The sequence below is a fragment of the Accipiter gentilis genome, chromosome 18 (assembly GCF_929443795.1).
Source record: "Accipiter gentilis chromosome 18, bAccGen1.1, whole genome shotgun sequence".
Classification (NCBI taxonomy): Eukaryota; Metazoa; Chordata; class Aves; order Accipitriformes; family Accipitridae; genus Astur; species Astur gentilis.
Window position 1 is genome coordinate 23685543 of NC_064897.1, and position 21232 is coordinate 23706774.

A 21232-nucleotide genomic window follows, 5' to 3' on the forward strand; every position below is an offset into this window, starting at 1 on the left:
CATCCGGGCTTACTTGAGTTTAATTACAAATAAGTTCTACCTGTTTAGTATTACGAATATATTTTGTACATTAATGAGTACAGAAAGCAGGGGAAGAAAGTTCTCCATCATATTAGGTAAAGTCTAAAAACATACTTTTTGTTTTAGATATGCTCAGGAGGTCACGCAAATCAAAATCTTTTCAAAGAATATGACAGGAGAGGAATGCAATACGCAGGCATACGGAAATTGCAAAAGGGCATCCCATCTTCAGCTGTGTTTCAGATGTATTATACCTTACTGGATTTAAATTTTTAAGGAATAGCAACATAATATACATTCAGCTTCCACAGAAAACTAAATAACTGTAAAAAGTAACATATATACACTTTTTACCTTGTAAAAGAGAAGCTATGAAGGCAGTTGCTACACTGCTAGAACACAGAAGGACTGAATGATCAAAGCGATATTTGCCTTCTGGAATCCAGCCCAATATAACTGCTGCCACTGCTGCCAGAAAACCAACTACTGTTGCCTGAACCTGGAAACGAAAAAGGTGGTGAGCAATTCTTAAAGTAATTGATAGACTTAAAAAGACTACAGAATCATTTTCTGTTATTCTTTCCTTCTATCTACATTTATTTGCAGGGTGTAAAGGGAGCATGCTCATCCATTTCATAGAGATGATGATAACCTTGGATGATCAAGAAGAAAAATCTTATGCCAGCAGAAAAGGCTTTACCAGCATTTCAGAGACTCAAGAATAACAAAAGTAAAATCAGGGAAAAGAGCCGAGGATTTATCAGAAGCCAATGCCTGAAGAGGCTTCTAAGCCACTTAAAACAGTGAAGTCACAGCATAAACATTTCACTTATATTTTGAGCATGTTGTATTACATGAACATGAAATAGTTCTTAATCTTAAGAAATAGTTGCTTTGGAGAACAAGCACTCCTTTCTTCAAATGACCCAGCTATTTAAAATATTGTTTATTATCCAAAAGCTCTATCACATACTTCCTTTAAACATTGTATCCAGTGCAAACACAGTACTGAAAACATTTGAGAGGTCAAATTTAAAAGGTTTTGCCAAATCTGAAATTTTTCTCTAATCATCCTAAGATCCCCTCTCATAAAAATGAAAAAGGAAATACCCTTGGTACAGTCACAAAGAATACTTTACCCCTTCTTCTGATAAATATAAGCTCATATTGTTTCAGAGAAGAACTACACTGTTCAAAAAAAATCATGATGCAAACATTGTATGTTAAGTATGAGCTAGTATATTAAGGCTAGTTTCCCATTAATACTGTCCACCTCCATACTTACCAATGTTAGTGATGGACTTTTTCAATAACTTCGCTCACTTACGAGACTTAATCAAATAAATCCATTATATTTACCTGTTTTAAGGCCAAGTTGCCAATTATTAGGTTCCATTTCTCAATGGGAGAATCCATTTTTCCAATATTTACCTGTCAAAATTATAAAAGGATTTCAGATATTTGAGTTTAAAATTGTATTACTTTAAAATGCACTCACAAGGTAGAAACCCACAAATAATTCAACTCATACAAAAAAAAGAGACATTCTGAAAGAAAGTTAAAACCAAGCTACACTTTCTTCAAGTCAAGCATTGCTGTTGATTTTAAATTGTACTTACAGTATCTATCCAAAAGTAGCTAAACTTGATGGAGTTTTACATAGTAACTTGTTTAACATCAGCTTACCGTGCAAGATATACTAGCCACCTTATATTCCAGGAATGTCCAAGCACCACCAGTGATTAGATCAGTGGCTGGAAGGGAAACTTATCAGTGTTCAGTCACTTTAGACTGAACTTGTTTCTATGGTCCTTAAATTCTACCAGCCAATAGAAAAGATACATAGGTGCATGGACACACACGCTCTCATGCAAGTGTGTTAACTGACTGCAGTGAAACTACCTGCATAGAGAAACTGCAAGTGCTTACGGAAGATCAGAAACCACATCTAATACTGTTTAGTATTCTAACTTTTCATTTGTACAATACAGCTACAGACTTATGATGCTGTAAATTAGGTAAGTCCAGTCCTAAGGCAGTAGCTGGCAAGACAGCTAATAAATTATTCTTAGAAATGGAGAAGTACATACATACTCTTTTATAATGTATTTCCTACTTCTACGTATTTTTGGGGGTTAGACAACAAGATCTGAAGAACAGTACATACACTGCAGTATGACTATGTTTAAAAAAAACCCTTCTTTTTTGTGATAACTGAACAATTTTTTACATGTTGAGCATAAATTTTAGTATTGTTTCCCATAGAATACTAATTTATAAGATACTATACTTCTCAAAACACAGAAAGCCTTAGTGCATATGTTTTCATCTTTCGATAATTTCTTTCCAGTTGGTTTTACTTCCATTTCTTTTCTACTTTGTTCCATTTTGTGGTAGTAGTGACTGGTGTGGTGGTGCATTTCTTTCTGCCTCTCTGGGCTGATCTACGAACTCGGGAAGTCTCACTAGGCCTTAGCATAAGTGTAATGAGTCGGGTGGTTAAGTGTCCCTTGACCGTACAAGAAGTCTCACAGGTCTAAGACAGGGAGTCATGTAGACCGTCTCAAAGACTCCTGCTGGCCGTCAAAAAAACCCCAAAAGTAGAGGTAATTTATTCTCTCCTGACAACCATGAGACATCCCAGTCCTCCCCTCACAACCTGGGAGTATCCTGTATCCGAATCTTAAGTCATTCTCTGACAGCCCTGGAGTCATCCTTATATGAATTGTAATTCATGTGAAATGGTACCAGCGCAGCTGGAACCCCAGTAAGTTGTTAATGACTAAAGCCAATCATCTCCTGAACCTATAAACAGCAGTACTTAGTGAGACCCTTTGAGCTCTCCTGGACCACATTGGGCTGCAACCAGCATCTCCCGCAGAGTGGGATGCCTCTCAGAGCTCACTAACTTTTCTGTTTGCAAAGATTGGAGGTCTGTCGCTGAAAGCCAACAAGACTTGGGCTGATACTCTCCAATCCTTGAGACTCAACCCTTCGCCCATTGAGAAAGAGATGCCGAAGCATTCGATGTGAATATTTTCACTGAACTCAAGGGGAATTTTTAACAGGTATACCTCTTCTACTTGCTTATATGTATACGTCTCAGTGCCTTTATGCACGTGTGTGTGTACTAACCTGAATATTCTATAGCAAGTATATTACAAGTTATTGCTTTTCAATTCTATACTTAAATTACTGTTGGGAACTTTATTCAACTGTGAATGAATCTCAGGCTGTTATTATAATCCCTTTAGATATAAACTGTTGACCAAGTCTGTGACTAAGAGTTCATCCAGCTGCACCTAGACTCCAACAGGAGTTTAGAAAGCAACGGGGTCTTCTCTGAACCTTGTGACTCAGCAGGAGGGTCTTCCTTACCCTTTTACAATCCCGATCTCTGTACAGATCATGAGAAATCAATTCTAACTTGATTTTTCTTTCTATATTCCTCTTTTACCCTATCGCATTTTCAGTCTCTGTATATCTAATTATACTCTGATTCTAACTTAATTTTCTGTGTACATTTCATCCATGTATTAAATAATAGAGTGAGCCTTGCCTTTGAATTCTGTGAAGTTGCACTTTTATATAAATTTCTATGAAATCATTTTTCTTTTGCTAATACCATTGGAAGTGATTCTTTAAGTGGTCCAAACCACTCCCTTTCATGACAACTGGCAAGGAACAAAGTATTAAAAGAAATGCTAACTTAAAAACTTAGAAGTATAGTAAGATACTTTATGTCAATCTACACTATAAATACATTACAGTGTTCAAAGTACAGTCAAAGCTCTGCAAATACATGCATTAAGTTTCAATATTACAGCAATATTTAAGGAAGTGCAGATAAGAATCTCCTTTGCATCCTTCTTAATTATATATGCTAAATGAACGAAATGGCAGGCTATGGAGAGCTTCACTCTTTTTTCTCCTTTGAAGAAGTTTTGGAAAAGTATCCAAAAAAATCCCCATTGAAACAGTAATCTTACAAAATGCTTAAACCAGCCTAAAAGTGGGCGGCTGCGAAATGGCATAGTTCTTCTCTCCTCTACTATCAGCTACATGTTCACGTTTTCTTTCTTGAGCAAGTTCTTCTAACTCCATGAGTGAGTTCATGGCAACACAAATTTGCTTGCTGGTTTGATGGAAAATGCTTTTTTTTCAGGGAGCAAAAAGGGATTATCTTCTACAAAATTATCTGATCCATCACATGCAACCATGTAACCACATACAAATGCTCTTAGAGTTTGGAAAGGGGAAAAAGAGCAGGACCACTCCTTTCAGCAGCAGATTTGTATAAAGTAAGATAAAGTTTATTGTGATACTGTGGACTAGAGGGATGTAAATAAAAGGTTTGTAAAGTCATATTGCTATTGCCTAACCCTGATAACACACATTCAAAACAAGAGTCTGCATAAATTTACAGGGATGACTGGATGAGTGGCATTTTGGTGTTTGTTTTTTGTTTTGGGTTTTGTTTTTTTTTACTGCCTCTTAAAAAACAGAAAAAGAATAGGGAGAAAAGGCAACAGTGTGAATTGAGACAATGAGAGTGACCCAAACTGCAGAACAAAACTGAAGAATACAAAACACAGAATATAAATATTGGGCTTGAATGGGCAATTGACGTAAGTATAGCTCACACCGTCACACCAGCACAGTAGTGGGCAGAGGGAGAAGGGCTTACGTCAACACTAACACCAAAGAGAAGAACAAGCTATGCCCTGAAGTAGATTAAAAACACAGTCTTGAGACAGATTTAGTGAAACGACTGATTCTAAAGTGGATGGGAAATGGTGAGTGACCAGTAAGAAGCAGCTAAAGTAGGAATTTGGGCAACAAGATGAATGAAGGTGGTCAGACAACACTTGAAACGAGATGTATTGTGGATAACAGAAACTTGGTAACAAGACATTACTTTCTGGATGACTACATAACTACAAAGAAATAAAGATAATAAGTTTACAGTCCCAAGAGTATAGACAAGTCTACAAATTCAGATGCAATTATAAGCTAACTAAGCAAGGGTATGAATTAGCTCCAATGCTGAACTCATGTTAGAAATTTCCTTGTCAAAAGGTAAAGCAATTCACAGGGGCACAGTCTTGCATTTACTGTATAGACAGTATCTGGTGGGGAGCCAGCTAGTGAAAATTTAGGTCAGAGAAGGGAAGATTAATCATACAACTGCCTCCAAATAACTGTTTAGATATGCTCTGAATTAATACACTTTCTGTTTTCACCTAGGATGAGGATGACAGGACCAAAGATTGGATAGTTAAAGAGAGTAGAGGTCAATGAAATCAATGTGAAGAATGCAAAGGTCAGAATAACCTCTTTCATAGAGCTCTGAGAACTGGCCCATAAATTGCAGGTCTAGCAGTAAGCTTTTTGATTAAACTCTCCAGTAAACAATGATACAATATGACACAGCACCTGTTTGTAAAACCTGGGGGAAGCAAAGCAATCAAGGCAACTGTCCTGGAGTTCAGATTCATAATCTGGCAACTAAGCCCAAGCTGTCACCTGTAAGAAGTTACAGGTTACATGTAACAGGTTTCCACAGTTTTTAGTTGTTGGGTTTTTTGTTTTTTTAACTAACGATTAGAAATATTACAGAATTCCTGTGTATTTGTTTGTCTTCGCAGTATCACTACAGGGCATATGGCTGGCTATCCACCAGCTCACAGACCTGTGCCCATTGCAACTGGTGTTGAGTGTCAAAAAAGACACATAAGAGAAAGTTGGAAGGTTCTTTGCAAGATAAAAGCCTTTTTTTTTTTCCTGTTTTTTGACATATAAAAACTAAATATGATCTTGTTAGCATTATCTTGATAATGAATGATCTATACTATTCTTATTTTGTACAGTATCGTTCTCTTAAACCTCCACCGTGTTGTGCACATGCACATATACACACACACTCTACAACATTTACTGATGGGCTCTTTGCCAGCTAGAACAAATTAGAGCCACCATTGGCAAAAGTGAGAACATTCACTGAACCATGACAAGCCTCTACCTCCTCCCTGTGAAGGATGTCTAATGAACTTACAATATGACTAAGTGCTGCAAAGTATTTCAATCACCTGTGTAACTTTGGCCAGGGTCTGTCATGATTCTTGAAGAAAACAGGTCATAGAAGGAAATTAGAGGTATTAGAAAACAAACAAACCAATGACAAAAAAACCCCCACAAGTCTGTTGATGCAAAGCTGGGAAGTAGCTTGGTGCTAGTGGTGCTGTGACTGTGACTTCAGGCAATGCCAAAGAAATTGGAACTCCCACACACAACACAGCACTGTCTGAAGGAATGTACACTTCACTGACCTCTTAGCCAGCTAATTAAGCTTCATGGTAGAAGGATGTGAACAGAGCTCGCTAACCTGATTTGGCCAAGACGGACATATGACAATTTCTGCTTCTGGGGTGAAAGGAAGCCTTCATGGCATGCTTGAGTAAAAACCTCTGAAGTATCAGCTGATTTATGCCTTGGTGAGACTTAATGACAGTGGTAAGTGGCCCTGGTAACACTACTCAAACTAAACCCTCTCAGAATGGACTGTTTGGGTCTTGGTAGGAGCTTGGGCTTCAAATGGCCAAACTGCCTCTGAAAAATCACGTTCAAGACATCTACAGATCGTGTTATCACACAATTACTGTGATACTCTTAAGAATGCCATTTTGGGCTGAAGGGAAGTGGCCTGAACCTCATGATGTCAACTTTAGTTAACCACTGAACATGCAGCCAGTGTTGCAGAAACTCCAGTATCCTTTATCTGTGTGTGTGAGAGGAGATCAGCTCCTTGACTTTTGGTAATCGTTGATGGATAATAAGAACCAAGGTCAGGATTCCCAGTGTAGAAAAAGGGTCTCCATGACCCTTTTCCAAATGTCCCCTGAGAGCTGCAAGGTTTACAAATGAGATGGCATTAGTGAGGATGGGGAAATCAGCCATTGATTAGCCCAGAGGAGAAGTTCTGGAGTCATGATCTCGCAAAGGTCATAAGCTCAATTGAGACAAAGAATTAAAGATCCCATTAACTGAAGCAGAAGAGGTGGAGCTGATTCTGACCCTCTTTTTTTAAGCCTTCAGTAGGGCACAGGTAGATCTTGGACTTGGTATACATTTCACTATGCAATACAAGCTCTTTCAATCCTCAGGCCACAAACTGGACCAGTCAGGAATAAATTAAACAACAGGTCAACATAAAAAAAAAAAATAATTAAGGCAAAAGACAGAAGTATTCATACCTGACAGTAAAGGTGGTAAGGTTTAAACACAAAATATTCTTAAGAAACAGTAAGAATACTCAGAAAAGTAAGAGCATTAAAATCAAACAGAAAACAAGACTGAATAGCTAAGGCTGCCATTGATAAAGATACCGCACAACATGTCAATTCTTACATATGAAAGAATGCATATGGGGCAAAAGTAATCAATTTCTATAATAAGCATGACACAAGCAAACCTTCATAGGACTGCTAAGGCTATGTCCATCACAGTGTGCATTTGGGCAATAACTCAATATAATGTGGCAGTGACATTTATTAATGACAGAAAACTGGGAGACCTTGTCAATACAATGCATTGTAATATTGTACAAAACCTGAATGACCTTGAGGATTACAGCAATGAAAACAAGATGAAATTCAACAGTAGAAATGCAAGGTCATGCGCTTATGGACTAATAATATTTCTGCCAGAAGATGGGAGTGACAGCTGGAAATAAGACAGGAGGAGAAATACTGGGATGCAGTCATTGATCACAAAGTGACTGTGAGGTCTAAATCTGACACTGCTAGGCAAATAAGTACATATAAACCTACAAAGTTTCAAGAGCAATTTCTGGAGAGAAATAGGGAAGTGCTATCCTACAAAGCCATAGTAAGGTCTCATGTGGAGTTATATACACCTTTTATATATACCTTTGACCAAACATTTTCTTGAAAGATTCATTGAAGCAGGAACAGGCAGAGAGTGGGGGCCTTGCTGGAGAACAGAAAAAATTATCTTACAAAGGAGAAACACTGCATTAGGCAGTGTCTTACAGAGATACCCAGTTCAGGTACCAGAAATAGTTTAGCCATATTATTAAAACATTTTGTTCACTACAGTTATTCACACACACAGAGAAAAGATAGATGGTAAGGGAAAAGATGAATGGTAAGGGAAATGATAGATGGAACATCCCCTGAGATGTAGAAAAGAACTATGACAAATATGTAAGAAACAAGACATAGAAAAAACCTAGTTATGCTATGTAAGAGTGTTGACACACACAAAAAATAAGCAGACCCCAAAAAACCACCACAACAAAAAAGGAATGAAATTATTCAGCCAGAAAGCTACAAAAGAGTTTCTTACAGTTTGATCAACAGGGATCTGGAGTAGCAGTGTTAGCAATGTTTTATTTCAGTGCCACACAAGTGGCCTTTAGAAAAATGTGTCCAAAACTTACACATTTTGTTAGTCTATTTCAACCCCCCTCAAGGCCAAAGAGATCTGTCAACTTTACAGAATACATATATAAATCTCAAAAATCTACTGTATCTGTTTTGAATGATGACTCAGAAGAGATAAAAGAAGTAAAATTTTGACATGTGGAGATCAGAAAAGGGTTGCCCTTTTAAGTTTGCTAACTTAAAAACAGATTTAAAGAGCCCCCATAACAGCCAGATTAAGCCATAAACGTAAAACACTTGTGTTCCCAAGATTTGTTTTCCTTTTGAAATATTTACAAAATATATCTGAAGAGCAAAGGGGAAGAGAAAGTTACTTACAGCAGTTGACAGCCGGGATGCCAAGGTCATTTCCAAATTTCCTTTGAGACCAAGAAGTGCAGGAACCAAGATAAAAACTTCAGTAACATTCTTGAACACATCCCAGTGCTATATAAAGGATACAGTAGGAAACATACAACTGAAAAATTGTCTTTAGACCATCTGCAAAGCACTTAAAAAATTCTGTAACTTGTAACTTAATCCTCTAAAAAAAAAAAAAATCAATCTTTTCATATTAGACCTAAAAGTCTAAAGCCAGAACTGTTATCTATGTAGATAAAATAGATTTATGACTGCATATTACTACTTCAAAGATGAGAATACCGAAAGTAAGATATAAAACTTGGCCTTAAAACAAACCTAGTTAAAAAAAGATGTCATTAATTTGAAGTCTTTTTTTTTTCATGACTTTGAAATAGTACCAGGTACTATGACTGCTCTTGAATTCTGCTCTTAATTTACAATAATATTTTCATCTTTTCCCTTCCAGCTGTGTAGAAACCTCACGTAAAACCAGCAAGGAATTAGTCATCAAATGAACAGAACCGGTAAGTGAAAAAAACTTATCTTTATTCTTTCACCTCTATGTGTGAAATTTAGAAGAGTACAGTTTTCCAAAACCCAGATTTTATAAAGCAAACTCTCCCATAATTTTTTGTGCACTGAGTTCTCAGCACTGAAATGCTGTGCTACTTTGTATGTCTATCAATCCATCTATTTAATTTGTAATCATTTACCAACTTTAACTAAACTAACAAACTGTAAATTGTCTTTGTATTCTGGGATTTGCAATCATTCAAATTATTATTTATTTTAATTAAAATAAAAGTATTCAATTCTCAAACGTAAACAAGATCCAAGAATTACCTATATGTGAAGTTACATGAGTATTTACTAGTGGGAAAGAATAGCCATGAACTGGTTTGTAAAAAACAAGCTTAGAATGCTTGTTGTGTTCAAATTTTCATTTTTAAAGCATATCCTGTCACATTTCAAAATTCTGCTTTACTGACATCACAGTTTAATGCTTAGTTTAAGGTGAAAAAAAGATAGTACTGACAGTAGCTATTTATTTTTGCCTTTGTGCTACATCTTTCTCATTCATGGTGAGCTGGAAAGGGAAACCAGTAAGGATTAAAAGTAATATAGAAGGAAAAATCAAGGTATATCTCAGTCCAGCCGCCAATCCAGCTATACAAACACATTCCCTTAATGGAAGGAAGACAAGGTGAAACCTTGTCCTAAAAATGTTCCATGTCAGTAGGGTCTTAGTGATATAACACTCCAAAACAGGTTTTGAAAATATTATTAAACTTCAGTCTTAAAATTGAAAGAAAGTTCTATTTTATCTTAGCCCTGAATAACTATCATCAGTTAACTCTGCTACCACATACCAAGATAATCTGGCTTCTCTGGACCTACTACAATTATATTTCAAGGGGCACATGACTTTGCAGCCCTCTTCAGACCACCAATGTTTGTAATTCCAAGTGTTTGGTATACCTAATTTTATATTTAAAAAGTCACTTACATACACCTGAATGTTCAAAAAAGCTCTAAATCACTTCGTATAAATTTCATATAACATATGAATGTAATGCATATTTTCATATGCCATATGCATTATCATGGACCAAATCTACATAGTATTTGAGAAATTGCATAGACTTGAAGCACACAAGGAGATGAGATAATGCAATACATACTTCTAATCTTTTTAAACACCTATGTATCGTGGCATCATGGTTAATTACAACTCCCACTTGACTATGTATACATTTATTAGTGTCAACAGAATTTTGAACCCTTACTCTATTTCTGTCCTTAGTTAAAGCAGAAGGTAACAGTTTTATTCACCAGCTCACTGTGGCTAAGCGACAACACTTACCAAGACTTGAATGACTCCAAATTAAACATTGGAACTGCTTAAGACGAGGTTTGGGGAAAAAGAGTTCATAGCAGCAGGACCATACACAGGCCTAATTACTCCCCAACATTGTAAACATCTACAATATCACACATTACAATTATAAACCTCACAGACTACCTGTTTAAAAAAACATCTTTCAAAGCAAATACCAACCTGTACAATATCCAAAACCATGCCAGCAGAAACAGTTCCAAATCCTGCTAGCAAAAAAGGTACGAGTATCTGTAATGCCATAATACTACTAGATTCTTTGGGTTGTTTTCTACTTCCTTCCACAATGATATCTTCATTACTGTCACTGGATAGGTTGTCTTCCTGCAACATAGCATCTGTTTCTGAAGTGTCCATTCCATCACAGTAATTATAACTGGTAAAATTATCGTATTTAGGGCTACAGCTAGATGGGCTGTGTCCATTACTACCATGAAAACCCGATTCTGAGAAGTGATGATACTCTGTGTGTTGTTCAGACCTAACATTAAAGTTGTGTCCTGCTGGTTGTAATCCATCTTGCCAGACACCATTCACTTTTTTGTGTCTTTCATCCTGGTTTATTTGGTAAACAACAGGAACCATACTCAAAAGCAGTCCCAAAAATTTATCAGACTGAATTGTATTAAGATTTATGGTCCAGTTTACAAAACCTTCTCTGTCATGAACTTTACTACTTGTTTTGGAGACGGTAGATCTGCCTTTACAGTTAGTCATAGTGCTACGGAAGTACAGGTTGAAAAGCACTTTGTTCTTCAGATATCAGCAAAGAAATCTTGTAGATGAGTCATCGAGTGCCACCCTTGATTTTAAAACAGATAAGCCAAAATGATCCTTTTTTGCATGCAAAAATGTTTTTTCATTGATCGCAGATCTTCAACAATTCCATAAGCAAGACTGGATCTGCAAAAAAGTAAGAAGCATATATTCAAGATCTAAAGTATTTTAACTCTACAGAAGACACAGGATACTGATTTAAATTTACAGATCACCCAGTATCTTTCCAAAGCAAGTATTTGTAGAAATGCCAATCTCCTCCGACATTTAACTGCCTAAATTGAAAGAAATCAGAAGGTAAAAAGGGAAAGTTGGTGGGTGAGAAAGTTTCACAAACCAGTGTACTTCTCAGTGAAAGAAACTGACAGCAATGTGGACTGAAAGTGAATTGGTGAGGGCCTAGATTTTGCCTTCTGGAAGCCCAGGAAGGCAAAGTCTTCAGGCAGGTACTGTGTGTAGACCTAGACTTTCAGTGCCCTTGAAGGCAGCAGGTCCCCAGGGAAAAGTATTTCTGCAAGGTGCAAGGGTATGGACAAATAAAACCCACGTGATGCACTGTGGAGCCACTGTTGTTCCTCCCACTCTATGCTAATGGCAAGGAGCCCAGAAAAAATAAGGAAAAATCCCCCAACTTTCAAAACGTTATCAGAGGCGGTAAGCCTAAAGCAATATTCTGCATGGCAAAGGCCTTATGTGTTGACAGTCCCTGCCCTCCATCCCCATAAAAAGGTGGCAAACCAATATATGTACAATTCAAAAGCACGCTAATTTAAAATCATAACTGATTTTTGTCTGAAGCAAACATACAAATTATGTTAAATATAAAGAGCTACTATATACATAATAAAACTGGACATTTTTTCATAAATACTACAATATCAAGGAACTACAACAGTACTGAAATTCAGACCAATTAGTCTAAAATAGTTTAAATTAGTCTAATATAAAAATAAACCTACAGTACTGGATTCATAAATATGGCATATTAAAATTTAATTAAAACTACAAAAAAGGTTAAGAGGATAATTAAAACAAAGGTATTAAAAACCTTATTTTAATTTAATTTTGCATGAGGTGTAGGTTGCAGATATTTCCTGAAAGATAGGTTATTCTAACGTCTAGTAACCAGTAAAATATAATTATTTGATCAATATTGACACTAGATGTGGTCAATTTGTTTTGCAAATACAGTCTTCTAACTTTTATGTTTAATATGATCTAATGTGCATTTGTTTCTACTTTGAAATTTCCATCATGATAGAAAACTAAATAATGATATATTGGCAGTCTCAAGTCATTTGGTATTTTCTCCACCAGAAGCCACTTTACCTTCCTCTTCTTCAATTTTCATGTTGTGATAATAATTATGCTAATTTACTAAAAGAACAGTCTTAATTTCACTTGGAGCCTTGTTGACTTTGGTATTTATTACTAGACTCCAAATGATTGGCATAAACAAAGAAACAAAGGTCAGGCAGACTACACCGGCATGATGTGGGATAACACAACTCCACAAGCTCAAGACACTGTATCTATGCAAAGCTGTGAAAACATATTTTTACAGACTGCAAGAATTAAAAATAGTTTAGGGTTGGAGGATTTTTAATCTATGTTTCCTAAGAAAATTGAGCTCCTAAGATCATACCGTTAATGTTATGATCCCTATTCTTGCCCCCCCTCCATTTCAATGTTTCTAAGTGATCCAGTATTTCTGGAGCAATCAGAGAGTAGAGATGTCAAAGCTTTTAGTAACTAACAGCCTTATAAGAGATCCAAATTTGTGCCCTTGCTGTAAGGCATCTTCAAACATTTGTTACGATAATTCACTCATATATGGCCACAGCAAATCAACTTCAAAAGTCTAGCTGCTCACAGAATTACTTGAGTTTTTTGAGTGAAGAGACGACTCAGAAGCAACATGAAGATTTTCCCTCTACCAATTGCTTTATCCAAGGGAGCTCTGACCAAGAAACGCATATTTAAAAAGTGACAATGGAGTTTATTGCTTGATATAGAAGGAAGTCAAGTTTTGCAACAAAAAGCAATCTTTTTTCCACAAGACCGACAGAGGAATTTAAGTAACCAAGGTTCCTGCAATATCTTTTGCCGCTCTGTAGCAGATTGTGCTACGTTGAACCTTTTAGTATAAGTGCATAAAAACTCCTAGGCCTCAGTTCTGGTTTTCCACACACTTCAATTAAGAATAACAAAACAACTTTTGCTGCTGTCCCAGAGGAGCTCTAACCACAGGCCAAAATGGTGCTCTGTTAAGTGCTCCAGAAGGAACAAAAAGAGGCAATTTTGTTTCTTTCTGGCCCAAAGCTGGCATTATCTATGTAAAAGAAAAGAAACGGTGCATAAAAAAAGACAATCAGAAGCAGATGTATCATTAAACTATCAACCTAACTATTATCAACTTCTAATGACAACAGCAAAGAGCTTTATAGCAGGATAAAGAGGAATACAAGACAAGAGGAGTTCATGGAAGTTAAGGAAAATTAAAATTTCAGGAAGGGTATAGTCTAGGGTGCTGAAGGTTGCCAACTGATTTATGACAATGGGAAGTGGCACACTACTTAGGAAGCTTGCAGAGGGAAAAGTTTTGCATCACTTTAGCCAGCTGAGTTTCAGCTCGTCACAAGAAACATCTACATTAGAGAAACTTTATGACAGAATTCAAGAATGGGATGTAGAATTAAGAGGTAAAAGTGTCCATAATGAAAGACACGTACTGAGACCCACAGCAAACTCACTGGTTTTTTTGAGGGGTATTTTACTTTTTTTTAGGAGGGGAGGGGGGAGTAACAAAGGAAGGATTTTATTTCACTCACAGGGAAATACATTGAGAAAATTTCCCAATAGCTTTAACAAGGCAGAGTCTGGCTCTCTCTGTGGTTTCTCCAATATGTCCTCCAGTCACATCACCAGAGTGCTAGACCAGTGAGTCATGGAAATTATTCATTGGTCTGGAACCCTGGCCAAAAATATTTGGGTTAATTATCCATATCTTTCTAACATATGGATTTTTCTCCTTTTAAGTTTTTACTTTTTTTTTTCTTCTTTAAAAGAAACAAATCTTTTGGGAAGATTGTGGTTTCATTTAATATGAGAAAGTGTTAACAAATAGAAATGGCACTTAAAAAAAAAAGAGTAACAGAAAAATGATTCGGTCAAGTAGCAAGTTACAAAGGGAGGAAGAGGCTGGCATGGACAGCTAACAATTGAAATAGTACAAAGCAGTTTGGATGACAGTCATTTATGTTTTTCCATACCAAAAAGACTTGGAATGACAAAAAGTGAGCTAATGATAAATGCTGAAAAATGAGAATTTAAGAAGAGTAATTACTTGCTCAGAGCATACAGAGAGGAGATAACTATGAAGCCTTCTGAATGTAACTATTCATTTCTGAAAACCTGTTCCAACAAAGATAATTCTCCAAATGTCACCTGATGCAATAATTTTATCCTGAGTTACAGGATGCTAATATTGCTGCATTCTTTTTTTTCGGGAGGGTGGGGGGTGGGTTGTACCTGCAAAATGCAGCAAGACATCTAAGGAACAGTATGATCTCAGGGACAAGCACTTCCTAAGAAGCTTTATCATTGACAAGAACAACACTAATTTTATAGTGTTGTCTAGAAAATATATGGTCAGCTAAAGAAGCAAGTTCTACTTGAGTAACTCATATGAAGGTAAAAATCTCCAAAACCCCATGTCCAGTTTCTGTAGGAAGAGGAGACAAGTGAATCTGGTTTCTTGCCATATAATCAGGAAGTTACAGAGAAAGGTGAAGGACTGAAAAAAAGAAAAGAGAGACACAAAGATCCTTTGAGAAGCCAGGAAGCAGACTCAAATTTATCATACCTGGCATGCTATAAACGAAATGAAAGGACACCTTGTCTTTGTCCCTACAAGCAAAATAATGAGCTATGCCTAGACTATGAATATAATGATTTCCACTTCTTTATCATCTCCTAAGTACCTATGTTTAATCGTTTCTTCTTTTCCTTCATAAATTTCATACCACATAACAATTACTGTGTATTATTCACCTCTCTCAGTCCCTCAAACATACGTAAACACAAACAAACATAAACAAATAGCCCTGCAAACATAAACAAATCGGAAATACAGCCATACTCTGCTGTTTGCTGAAGACATGCTCCTGAAAAGTGAGACACTTAGCAATCCAACAGATAAAAAACCCATTTTACCCAGAAGGCTTAAAACAATTGATGCATACAGCAATTTAAAAAATACACAAGGACACGGTATATACAATTTGTAAAATGGTCAAGCAGAAGCAGATGTTGTGGAAAATGGACAGGACTATGAGCTGGAAGAGATGCTGACTTTTGGAAATGGATAGCTGCTTTAGAAAAATCTCAGATACTTCAGCTCTGAAACTGAACACCTGATCATTATCACATTTTTCCATCCTTCACCTTTGATTGGCTTGATTGGTCTTGATTCATCTGAGAAAGATGAAGATGGCAAAGAAAATGTAACTGTTCAGGAAGAGGCACCAAGAACGCTCTTCATTAGTACCCAAACAAATTGCCAACATTGCTTCAGACACACCCATGATTCAGTTCTCAAGAGCATGGGAAAGAGATGCTTCTATACTTTCCCAGGGTTTAAAGAACATCTAGCGCTAGCAGGATTAAGGGACTAGATTCTACAGCTAGATTTGATCATATAGTGATTAGACTGCTGATAATTTATTTAAAGCATGAAAACAATTAGCAATTAGATCACCATGCTTTTTTTAAGAGCTTCCAAAAAAAAGGGAAGAGGGAAGATTGGTGAATCATCAAGTATGAAACTTTTGTAGAGTCAACATTATGACAGGCTAAAACAAATATTTGTCAAAGTCCAGGTCCAGGAAAATTAATTTTCTGATTTCTTTCAGAGTGTGGCTAACAAAACCAAAAGATAACACCTATCAAAATAATACTGAGGGCTTTCACAGGATCCAAAGCTAATCACACCACAGTCAAACCCAATTTCTCCTAAAAGCTGCAAACATTTTTTTTACAGGTAATCTTTTAAAGCAATAATAATCTCTATGTTGCATTTCTAGGTAGTCCACAATAAAATACAATAGCTTAAACATGCCTGTCTGAAAAACACCTCTCAGTACAAGAATAAGACTTGGAAAGGGAGTCAGGAAAGTAATATGAAACATCAATGAAAAACTGAGCTTTAATATTTTGCCATAATAAGCAAAGATGAAGCTGGATTCTTTTCTGGCTTCAAAGACTCTTTTTCTGTCTGCAAAGATGAAGCCAGACTCTTTTCAATGAAAGGATGAGAGGTAGGGGGCACAAATTGAAACACAGGAAATTCCATTTAAACAGAAGAGAAAGCTTTTTTTACCATGAGGGTGGTTGAACACTGGTCCAAACAGGTTATGGAGGCTCCATCCTTGGCAATATCTGAAACCCAACTGAACATGGCCCTAAGCAACCTGCTCTACTTGACCCTTGACCCTGAGCAGAGGTGGCTGAATAGAAAATTTCCCGAGATTCCTTCCTACCTCAACAATTCTGAGATTCTGTAAAGTTTGAAATTTGAGGGTTTGGGGGTCTTCTTTAAGTTCAGAATAAGATTTACACAGGTGATAGAGGAATCTGCACAGCCTTCTCCACTACTGAGTCCTGTACACATACAAGTTCCCAGTATCACACTGACATCCTTATCACAGCTGTGGCTGATCATTGACATTGCTGTAGTGGACATATCAGTAGACAGTGAAGGCTACATCATATCATCTCAGCTTTATAGAGACTAAACAAACAGACTGTATTATCATTAACCGTTTTGTAGAATCCGGAACCCAAGGTGCTATCCTGGGCTAAGATTATTTATACCAGATACTTAATGCTGAGTACTAAGAACTGGAAAACATGCTGAAAATTAACAAATCTTGCATGCAAGGCAGATATATGGGCATTACATACCATTTCTTAAATATTATGCAGTAAACTGGTTAACATGGTGTTTATTGTATGGCAGTTGTAGGTTAAATCAATAGCAAAAGAAACAAAAGCAAAATTAACGAGGAGGAAAAAACAGATTAAAGAACCTCCAGATGCTTTCTTGAATATAAGCTCTTGAACGAGCTGCTAGCCTCAGGCTCAGTTTTCAGACAAGTTTGAGACTGCTGCATTCCACTTCCTGAACACGGCAGCTTTCGATTTTGGCCTCAAGGAAAGAAAAAGCACCTGTGGGAAAAAGATTTGGTTTGCCTCTACAGTTTCAAGGCAATGCAATTAGAAGAGACCAAAACAGAGCCAGAAACAAGGTAGCAAGGCTGTGAAATGTGGTCAGGTTGTAAAATCACCCAAATAGAACACCGACATGAAAAATACCAGGCAAATCACATCCAGCCCATCAAAAGCAGGTGGGAAAGTTTGAAATACAAGAGCTAATGCCATCCTCTAGATGAAGTAACCAATAGGTACTTGCCAGGATAGTACAGTCCTAACTGTACTATTTGGGACCCTGATTACAGGTTTCTACTGTCATCACCAAGGAGGGATGAATTGCTTATTAACTCAGGCACTAGGATACAGACTTCACATTGTTTTTTTGTGGATAATATCCTAAGGTATTTGAAAAGAAAATGATACACTGTTATTTTTCCTTCTGAAGTGTCTACCAGTCACACTGTAGTATTTATGGTTCCTGTTTCACAATCTCTTTAAGGAAGTGAATATAGGGAATGCTGCCAAAACAGGTCTTCCCACCTGCTCTCATCTTTTTACCAGCATTACTGAACTGGTAACGCGAGGATAACTTTGGATGTCTACTAGAGCTTGCTAGGACCCTACCTAGAAAAGATGTTTGAGCAGACTTTTTTCAGGTATTTATGTTTTGATCCTGACTCTAAGACTAAACTATTATTTAATTTTGTATGTTCCATTTATCAGAGCCCAGCTAATGTAGTGTGGTCTACAATCTAGGATCAAATGTGAGCAAAGAAGACACATCCTGGACAGCGGGGCGGGGGTGGAAGGAGAGGAAATTATAATATTCACCGAAATTAAAGAAAGAGACCCAGCTAGAACTTGAGCTTAATTGAGGATTAATGACAGAGTAGAAAGTAAAGTAGAGCAAATCACAAAAAGCTCCTATGTTTTGGCAGAAAAGTACGGAAAGAATAAAACTGTACCATCACATGTTAATTACAACGCTTGTAAACAAAATAAAGAGGATGGTCGTTGAAGGTTGGGATACAGGTTCCACGCTTGTCTACCAACCGCCTCTGCGGTGGCAGATTCTGGCGTATTTCTACGGGTGCAAAGGTGGGAACAGGCGTGCAGGCACACAGGGGTGGAATGAGGGCCGCTGGAGATGTTGCTGGACCTCGCTCACGCACGGGGAAACCAAAGAGAAGGCTCCTTGTCCAGGCTACCTGCAGCAGCGCGTATTTGTGCGCACACGATGAAAAAGAGCTCCGAGGATTTGCGGAGCGCAGCGGTACCGGGCGGCCTTACCGCCCTTCAGCACCCCTGGGCCGGCCGCAGGACTCCCGGCCGGGCCGGTGAGGAGCCCCGGTGCCGGAGACGGGCGTCTGCGGGTGAAGAAAGGAGGAGGCTGCGAGGAGGGGCGGCCGCCTCAGGGCCCGGGCTAGGGGGAACCGGGGAGACCCACACCGCCCACGGCGGGGGGACGGCGGCCGGGGCCGGCCCCGCGCCTGGAAGGCGGACGGGCGGTCCGGTGTGGCCCCGCAGCCCCTTTGCGGACCCCGCTCCACCCCCGGCATTGGGGGTGAGGCAGGAGCAGCGCTGCCGGAGGAGGGCGGGGGGGGGGGGGATCGCAGCGCCCGCAGGCCGGGCGGCGCCTGCGGCCGCTCGGCCAGGCGTGAGGAAACTTTCCCGCCCGCCGCCTCCCTCACGCCCGGGGCGGCAGGTCACCCCTCTGCCCTCCCCCGCCCCCCCCGCCATCATCGCTGTCGCCCACCCCTCGCCTCAGTCAGCGCCTTCCCCTCACCTGGGCGAGGGCGATGCCGGCAGCGGCCCGCCGTCCCGCTCCATCGCTGCTGCGGCGGGCGGGGAGGGAGGGAAGGAGGGAGAGGGAGGGAGGGACGAGCCCGGCGGCGGTGACAGCTCCGGAGCTTAGGTGAGCGCCGCCGCCACTGAGCAGGCGCGGAAGAGGCTCGGAGGGCGGGCGGCCCCCGCGATGATGTGGCCCGTGATGCGCAGCAGCCGCCGCCGCCGCCCGCCCCAAGCCCCTGAGGGGAGAGAAAACGGGACGGGACGGGGCCGCGGTCCCTCACAGACCGGCCCGACGCCCCCCGGGACCAGCTCCCGCCGCCGCCGGCTTCCCCTTCCCCGCTGACGCCCTTCTCGCCCGCCCTGAGGGGGTCCCTGAGGGGCTCGGGGGCGGCAAGGGGCGAAGCCGGGCCCCCGTCTCCCTCCCTCCCGCTCTCCCTCCGCGGGGGCCCGGCCGAGGCTCCGCAGCCCGGGGAAAACCGGCGGGCGGTGGCGATGCCCTTGCTTCCACTCGCAGAAGCTTTCTTGGCGACCTAGCACAGGAGTCACCGAGGCCAGAACGCCGGCTACTAGGGCGGGTTTTTTTGTTCTTTCCTGCCACCTGGCTAAAAATAGCTGCCCCAGGAACCCAGTTTTTTACGTATTTGGGTCAGTCGGAATATTGTCGTTCTTGCCCAGCTGGTCTGTATACCCTGTGCGCGACACCGAGTGCTTAAACGTGAGTCTGCGAGTAAAACTGCCCTGGCATCAGCTGCCTGTGTTAAACTAAATCGGAGTCAAGGCCTTGCCGGGCCCTTTTAATTGATCCTGGAAACTCTTGGTTTGAGGCACACTTTATAGTAATGCGCTAAAATAGTCAAGCCGGCTAAATTTCTGCATTTATTATCATTACTAGTATTATTCCTTGGTTGTTGCTCGACACTTCGAAGTAGCGAGGATGCCTTAAGTGGAAGGTGGAAGGGAAGAAAGAGGAAGAAAAGAGAAGCGGGATTTATCGGTGGTGAGAGCAGCTAACTCTACAACATCTCTTTTCCTTTCTACAGACAGAACAAAAGATGGCATGGGCAAGTCACCAAGTGTCTGCCATAAACCAGAGCTAGCTGCTGTGGGTGTGTGTGGAAAAGCAGAAACTTAAGCACAGGAGAATGTATTTGCAGCACTGGGGAAAAAACAATCTGCCCTACAATACCAGCATCGGCCTGAACTCGAAGTCAGTACTGCATCAAACGAATGAAACAGCCCAAAGCTCAGAGCCATTAGTTCAGTGGTGAGTGCTGTCTCAAGCCTGAATTTATCGGGAATTTGGGCTACGGATGCTGTTGTCCCCCTACCCTTGTATATCCATGCCTTGTGCGTGCTCACCTGTTAGGCAGCGTTGGGTACATAGTTGGGCCACCTTGCAACTCAGATAAAGATCACGTCTGCCTCTGTTGCCAACGGGTTAGACTATAAACCTGGGGTTTGGAAATAGCACCTAAGGGTGCTATTTCTGGCTTTTCTAATTGCTTGCCTGGTGATCTTGGGCAATTGTTTCATCACTCCCTATTACAGGTTTCTTGACAGTATTATGCCTGAAATCACATAATACCCATGGATTAAATATATTATTTGAGGTTGACACACTGTTATTTCGGGCTGTGTGCAAATTCAGAAAGACTCACTTTTGGGGCCCAAGGCAAAACCCTCAGTCCTCCAGGCTTTTCGGTTGTCAAGGCTAGCAATGGGATTT

At 39.6% G+C, this 21232-nt stretch overlaps 1 protein-coding gene across 1 annotated transcript in view; it reads right to left on the reverse strand.

Annotated features, from left to right (window-relative positions):
• Positions 1 to 19611, reverse strand: part of SLC41A2 (solute carrier family 41 member 2) — a 52453-nt gene extending 32842 nt beyond the window's left edge. Inside the window, exons 1-5 of the mRNA XM_049822355.1 lie at positions 19502 to 19611; positions 10888 to 11628; positions 8805 to 8912; positions 1381 to 1452; positions 376 to 520 (exon numbers count right to left, since the gene is read on the reverse strand). Coding sequence (XP_049678312.1) covers positions 376 to 520; positions 1381 to 1452; positions 8805 to 8912; positions 10888 to 11442 — 880 coding nt within the window. The 5' untranslated portion in view covers positions 11443 to 11628; positions 19502 to 19611. The remainder of the gene's footprint in view (positions 1 to 375; positions 521 to 1380; positions 1453 to 8804; positions 8913 to 10887; positions 11629 to 19501) is intronic.
• Positions 19612 to 21232: the final 1621 nt, after the last annotated feature.